This window comes from Gekko japonicus, unplaced genomic scaffold, assembly GCF_001447785.1.
Source record: "Gekko japonicus isolate JY-2015 unplaced genomic scaffold, Gekko_japonicus_V1.1 scaffold1830, whole genome shotgun sequence".
NCBI lineage: Eukaryota > Metazoa > Chordata > Lepidosauria > Squamata > Gekkonidae > Gekko > Gekko japonicus.
The window spans coordinates 282,243-289,542 of NW_015165300.1; the positions used below are offsets into that span (position 1 = coordinate 282,243).

At 53.9% G+C, this 7,300-nt stretch overlaps 2 protein-coding genes across 2 annotated transcripts in view; one reads left to right on the forward strand and one right to left on the reverse strand.

Annotated features, from left to right (window-relative positions):
- Window positions 1-313, forward strand: part of TP53BP1 (tumor protein p53 binding protein 1) — a 55,640-nt gene extending 55,327 nt beyond the window's left edge. Inside the window, exon 24 of the mRNA XM_015410396.1 lies at window positions 59-313. Coding sequence (XP_015265882.1) covers window positions 59-243 — 185 coding nt within the window. The 3' untranslated portion in view covers window positions 244-313. The remainder of the gene's footprint in view (window positions 1-58) is intronic.
- Window positions 314-356: 43 nt separating this feature from the next.
- The window catches only part of TUBGCP4 (tubulin gamma complex associated protein 4), a 22,208-nt gene continuing 15,264 nt past the window's right edge, over window positions 357-7,300 (reverse strand). Inside the window, exons 16-18 of the mRNA XM_015410397.1 lie at window positions 3,500-3,616; window positions 1,829-1,968; window positions 357-1,288 (exon numbers count right to left, since the gene is read on the reverse strand). Coding sequence (XP_015265883.1) covers window positions 1,273-1,288; window positions 1,829-1,968; window positions 3,500-3,616 — 273 coding nt within the window. The 3' untranslated portion in view covers window positions 357-1,272. The remainder of the gene's footprint in view (window positions 1,289-1,828; window positions 1,969-3,499; window positions 3,617-7,300) is intronic.

Consider the following 7,300-nt stretch of genomic DNA (forward strand, 5'->3'; position numbering starts at 1 on the left):
GGGGAGAGCCCAGGGCTTTGGCCACCTCCCGGCAGCGCTTTCCTCCTCTTTCCTGCAGATGTTGGTTTGGGGGTCTTTGATGTGGTGGTGACCGACAGCTCCTGTCCTGTGGTCATCTTGAAATGTTCAGAAGCCTTACAGCTGCCCGTGGTCAACCAAGAGTGGATCATCCAAAGCCTTGTTGCGGGCAAGACGGTTGACTTCAAGCACCCGCAGTATCGGCTGGGGTCTGGCCCCTCTTGAGCTGGGCCCTGCTGCAGGCTCCCCCTGTCTGTCGGCTGACCTGTGCATGATGTGTGCTACAGTTAAATTGTTGGCCTTTTATGAAAATAAACATTGATTTTTTTTTTGTGGTTGTGTTAACAGCATGCTTTTATTTTTGTCATCTCTCAAGGAGGCCCAGCGTGGTTCCTTTGCACCAATGAAGAGTTTCTTCCAAATCAATCCCAGCTCAGTCATTTGCACAGGTCCTGTTTTCTTAGGATGCAGGGCTGATACCTGGGGATGAGTCTGAGTGGCGAGGATCCCTGCCAGATTATAGGGCTGCGCCAAAGAGTCCACATGCCTTGCTGCTCTGTTCCACTTAGACCCTCAGCAGCACAGCATCCAGCTGACTTTGGCCTCCCACGCCGTGAAGGCTGGCTCACGCGCATAGTCTGGGTGTGGCTGGAAGGATCTCTTCGCCCCACTTTTCTGTGTTCCCCCCTTAGCCAGAGAAGACACTGGGCCCCCCACAACACTTTGGTAAGGCTGCAGGGGTGCGTGTTTTGATGAAGCGAGCTCGTTAAAGGCTGGGGAGGGGGACCCCCACAGCTGAGCAGTCTGAGGAACGCTCCCGGAAGCAGCCAGTGCTCCGAGCCTTCCCAGGAGGGCCGTCATGGACAGAGACCAGAGGCTGGGAAGGAGGAGGAGGAGGGTGGCTGCTTCCTTGGCCTTGCCAGGTGCTCCCTGTTTCCATCTCACACCAGATGATAACGCCCCACCCCCACCCCCTTACAAAAGCAGAGAAGCAACCCTGGTCTAATACAACCTCTGCCTTCTGATGGGAGGCAGAGAAAACCCCTTTCGGACCCACTGCGCAGGGTGTGCGAGCCCTTCCTTTGCTTTCTGAAGAAGCTCCATACCAGGAAAGAAGTACCAGCACGCTTTATTGAAGCTTGTCCAGTTCCCCGGTTGTGAGGGCGAAGTGCCTCTGCTGGCGCTCCTGCGTCCTCCTCACACTCCCCCGGCAGGCAGGGACAACCCCGGCTCCTTGCTCCAGCCAAGGTGGGTTCACTCCAGCCCCACACTGAAGAGGAAGAGGGACAGTGAGAGGCAGGACTGGGCACAGGAAGAGAAGGAAAAACTCTTTAGCGTGCACCCCCCCCCCCCCCCGGTGGGCAGAGGCTCCAAGGCCAGAGAGGAGGCGAACCTGGAGGGTTACATCATTGTTACAAATCCTCCCATTCAGATTGTCTTGTTGGAGAAGTTAGCCAGCCCCTAAGCTCAAAGACCAGTGAGCAAGTGTGTGCCCAGAGGACAGAGGAGCTGGCAGGGCTGCCAAGAAGGAACGGGACTGGTTTCGGTGAGCTGTCTAGCCCTGCTGGGCCGTGTGTGTGTGTGTGTAAGGACAGGGCCAGGGAGAATCTAAAGCCCTGTGGTGGATCTTGGTAGTCGAGGAGCGCCTGGGGGAGCCGAAGGCGGTAGCAAGACTTTTCAGAGAAGGGGGAGGCCCAAAGGGAGGAAAAGTGGTTAAAACGAGGCCTGTATCCTCTGTATGCACCACCGCCTGCCACACGTAAGAGGCATGCGTGGATACCCCCAAGGCAGGTGCTTTGCTCCGCTGTACCTGCCCAAGGTGCCTCCAGCCTGTGTGTAATACTTGTTGTAATCCAAGCGTAGCAGCAGCTGAGCCAAGTCTGAGTTTATCTGGTGGTTGTGAACACTGGAGAGAATCTTGAAGAGAAGTGAAGACTGACTGCTGAACCCCTGCAAGACAAGCACACAAGCCATTTCTCCTGTTTCCCACGACGCCCCACTAAAAACGGCCCTGCTGTCTGTTTAGTCCAGCACGTCCTGCTTCACGCAGCAGCCAGCCAACCAGTGGCCTTGGAGGACCAACTAAGGGCACTGAAGCCAGGGAGAGGGTGTTGGTTCCTTGCGCTTGCATTCCAAGGCTTCCTTTGGTCAGCTTGGCTAGTAACCATTGATGAAGCTGTTCATCATGAATGGTCTTTTAAAGCCACCTGTTCTAGTAGCCAAGCTATCACTACATCCACTCACAGTGAATTCCACTTGGTTGCTCTCGTCTTCACTTTCCCCAGCTCTGCAATCTATTTTGAGATCTAATGCCAGTAACAATGCCCGTTTAGATCTATGGTGCAGCCTCAGTTGCAAACAGAAGGTACCGTGGGATGTTATGAGAACACAGGCTTTTCTACTCAGAAATGTGACTATTAAACACAAGTGATGGCAACTATTCCACTTCTCTCTCTGGGCAAAGTCAAAAAGCCCTGGAAGGTTTCTTCAGAAAAAGCGCATTTGGAAGCCACCGCCTATCCTACAAGGATGCCTGTGACTATGTGACTCAATCACATATCCTGTGACTGAGCTGATGCTGTGGAATCAGTAGGGCTGATCTATTGCCTGAGCAGGTTGACTCTGGACCAGTAAGGAACACACAGACCCCGTGGCTTCACAAGCAGTGCCACATGTAGACACGTGGCTTCTCTCAAGCTACTGAATTGCCACACAGGGGGGGACTTCTTTCTCATGCTTCCCTTCAAACTTCAGGATTGCCTCTCCTGGTGTACCCCCCCCCCCCCGAAAAACACTTGGCTGCTAAGAACCTGCTGGTGGTTCCCAGCCCGAGAGAGATCTGGCTGTCCTCAACCAGGGCCAGGGTGTTTTTGGCCCTGGCTCCAACCTGGTGGAGCTCTGTACCAAATAACATCCATGTCCTGCTGGACTTAATGCAAGACAGAGATGTTCCGTCAGGCGTCTGGTTGAGGACAGTGACCGCTTTCCACCTGGCTGGCTGGCACCTCCCTTTCTCCTGCAGTGGCACATTTCCTGGCAGTTCCTTTACCATCCCACTGGATTAGATATAGGTTATCTTCTTTGCTGTATGGTAATAAGGATTTTAAATATTTTATTAGGTATGTTTTATATTGATGCGCACCGCACTGCACCCAGTCTCATAGGGGAGGCTGGTTTTACACACTGAACTTAATAAATAAATAAATAATAAAAATGCCCCCCACCCCGTCCTTTGGTCGGCAGCAGGAGTGGATGGCAAATGTCCCCCTGTCCTGTAATACCATTTTAAAATGTGGGGAAGGTTGCTGCCAGAAATAGGCAAGATGCAGTTACAAAAAAAGCAAAAGGGTTGTGTCAACTTGCTGCCTTCCTTCACCCACAGAAGCGTTTGCTGCCGCGCCAAGATGGTACCCTGGGGATTTCATTGTCTCCTGCCATCTGCACACACCAGACACTGCGTTCGGAAGAGGAACGGCTGTACCTTGGCCAGGATGCTCAGCTGGGTGGTCCCCCGCTCGTCCAGTGGTCCTAGGTTCTGACTGACTAGAGAGCAGAAGCTATGACAGAGATCCAGGATTTCATTCAGACAGTGGAAAGCCTGCAGACCAAGAAAGCACAAGGGTGTGAGGGACAGCGAGGGCTCACCCGGCCCCACAGCCGCCTTGGCTGTCTGGAATTCCACATCTCTCCCCGTTTATTATTATTATTTCTTAGACTTATTGATCACCCGATCCGGACTTGCGCCGGGCTCTGGGTGATTTAAAATATGGCATTAAGCCTTAGGAACAATATACAAACTTTAGATAAAATTAATAGTATTAAAAAAACAGTTTAAAACAAATTCAAGACGGCGTCACTAACAGTTATACAACTGAATACCTAGAATTCTGAAATTATTTTGGTCACTTCCCAAGTTCTTTTTGGCTGGTTTTATTTTGGAGGGGCAGGATGGGGGTGGGCGCCAGCCACGCTGGAAAACTGTCGCTGTCCCTGACCAAAAGCCTGGCGGGACATCTCTGCCTCGCCGGCCCTGCAGAACTCCACGAAGGGGCCCCCCGCAGGGCTCCGACTGCATCAGGCAGGGAGTTCCACCAGGGCGGGGCCAGGAAGCTGAGGAGGCCCCGACCCTCTTTGGGGCCAAGGGCCACCAGTGAGTGGTTACCTGCAGAGCGTGACGCTTTCCCGGGGGCATACTGAGGGAGACGACGGGCCCTAGACCACTCAGAGTTAACACCGAGACCTGGAACCGGACTCGGTATTCCACTGGAAGCAAGTACAGCTGACGCAGCAGCGGCTGAATATGTGCTGTCCGTAACGCTTCCATCAGGACTCACGCCACCGCGTTCTGGATCAGCCTCAAGGGTAGGCCAGCATAGAGCAAGTTACAGTAGTCTAACCTTTGCAGGGATTACTGTGGCTAGATAAGGACACAACAGGAAAGGAGCCCATTGCTGAACCTGGCGAAGGTGGGAAAACACCAGTTTAGTAATATACATGACTTGGGTCTCCATAGTGAGGGAGGGATCCAAAATCACATCCAAACTCGGTGGAAGGCACCGGTCTCAATTGTGCCCCAGCAAGAGATGGAAGCCTGGGCTCCAGCCCCGAAGTTCTACCCCCCCAGCCACAGAACCTCCGTCTTTGCTGGATTCAGTCTCAACCTGCTGTTTTTTTAACATCCCACCACAGCCAGCCTCCAGACCCTCGGCCAAATTTTGTGAGGCAGCAGACATCAACAGATACGGCACCTGTGCCAGCCGGGCAAGGGGGCACGTACACAGGTGTTAAATAACACCGGGGAGAGGAGCGGGACCCCACACAGCAGGGGTTTCCTAGAGGACACATCCCCTCCCAGTGCGACCCTCTGTCCCAGACCTTGGAGAAACGAGGGAAGCCATTAAAGGGCCACCCTACAAATTCCTACGCCGGCGAGGTGGTGAGCCAGAAGATCGTTAAGTGACTGTGTCCAACACTGCTGTGAGGTCAAGCGACAACAGCGGTGCCGACCCACCTCGATCCAGCTGTCTATGGAGATTTTTCATTCGGGCGACTGACAGCGTCCCCATCCCGTGGCCGGGGTGAAAGCTGGGCTAGAATGGATCCAAGGCCAACGTGTCACCCAGGAAAGCATGGAGTTGTCGGGCTGCCACTCTCTCAATCACCCTAACCAGAAATGAGGGATTTGAGACGGGACGGTAATTGGCTGGACCTGAAGGATCCAGTGATGCTTTTTTCAGCAGTGGTACTACCACGGCCTCTTTAAGACCCTCCGGATAGACCCGTCTCCGGGGAGAGACTGACAATGTCTATCAGAGGGCCGGTCTCTGTCTTCCCACCGCTGGCTTTAACCAGCCATGAGGGGCCCACGTCAAGGAGGCATGTGGTCAGCCTGCCAGTGCCCAGGACCCTGTCAACATCGGCCGGGGAGAGCAGGCGGAAGGAGTCAAGAGCTGGATCCAGAGACGGTCACGGGGCCTCCAGCTCACATTCTGCATCAACACTGGCAGTGACCAGACTTTCTCCATGAAAAAGCTCGCAAATGCCTCAGTGCTAATAGTCAAATTTCTACATCTATTTTGGTGTCTCTCAGTGAGAGATGTCAGAGACCAAATCACCCTCAATAACTGTGCCGGGCAACAGCTAGCGGATGCGATGGAGGCTGAGCAGAATTCCCTCTCCGCAGCGCCTTCACTGCCATCTCGTAGGATTTCATGAGCGTCCTATAAGATGCCCTTGTAACTTTGTCGTGAGTACACCACCAAACTCGCTCAAGTTATCCAAGCGACAACTGAGTTCTTTCAAGGCGACTATTTCGCCTTCCCTGATTCAGGTCTCGGTCGCATGAGCCAGATCCACATTTTGTGCTGCAACATAGTCTTGCAGTGTTCTGGTCTCACTGTTTATGGATCTGGTGTTGCCCAACGTCCATGCCTCCACACCAGCGTGTCTCGGGATGGGACAAAAGTCGGAAAGAGAGCGAGCACGTCCCTGTCCGTGTCTCTACCTCTTCCCGCCGCCATGCCTTACCCCTGCCCCCCCCGAGTACGGGGCCCCCCAGCCCAGGGCTGGCACCCAGGCTGAGGTCACCAGTTCCCATCTCCCGCTCTCACTACGACCCTCTACCACCACCACCGTGACTCACAGTACAACAGATTTGATCAAATTTACAAATATAATAACTACAGCCAATGGGCTAAAAACAAAACAATCTCATCAGGTTAAGAAGTGAAGGGCGCCTTGCAAAGAGACGCTGCGGCAATGTGGAGGCCGCTCTGAGGCGCCTTCTGCGCGCTCCGTCCCCTCCTCAGCCCCCGCATTCGGGTCCAGCTGGCCTCAGGCAACCGCACAGGGACCCAAGAGCCTTCCTGTTACGCTTAGGCCCCTCCAAAGGTAGGCTGGGTCTTCGCCCACTTCATGGGAGCCGAGGACTGTAAGAGCACAGGGTTGGAGCTCTCTCTAAAGGCTCCGCTCCGGTCGCTATCTTAGTCACTTGCCTTAGTGATGGCAAGAAAACATTTTAAAACATAAACTGTTAAATCCATTTAACACATTTCCATGGCCAAGGGAACTATTTTGAGGTTTGGTGTAGTGGCTAAGTTTGTGGTGGTTAAGTGCAGGCGGACTCTAACCTGGGAGAACCGGGTTTGATTCCCCACTCCTCCTCCACTTGCACCTGGCTGGATGACCTTGGGCAAGCCATAACTCTGGCACAGCTGTTCTTGAAAAAGAGCAGTTTTTGTCAGAGCTCTCTCAGCCCCACCTGCCTCACAGGGTGTCTGTCTGTTGTGGGGAGGGGGAGGGAGAGGAGTTTGTCAGCCACTCTGAGACACCTTCGGGTGGTGAAGGGCCATGGGGTATAGATCCAATATAAATCCAATCTCTTCTTCTTCTTCTTCGTAAGGAGCTGGCCAAGCAGCCCGCCAGTGTGGAGTAAATCCCAAGGCTGTCCCACGTGCCTCTCCACGGCAGCCTTGCTACCCCTGCTGAGCCAGCTGCTGCCTCCCCCACAAACACAGGACTGGAAGACCTGCCCTGGTGATGCCAAGTGCACGGGGGCCGGCTCTTTACTGCGTCAAGTGACAGTTTTACTGACTTGCATATTTTATGCTCACGGCCAAGGAGGTACCAGAGAAACAACGTGAACCGCATAAGGGGGGGGGGGCTTCTGTCACCATGCAGCCTTCACCTCTAGCGCGTGTTCACGGACGGCTGGTTCCAGCAACTCTTGCCCATCTGCAGGCAATAGCACCAGAGTGGCGTGTGCCTTGTGGGACTAAGAGGC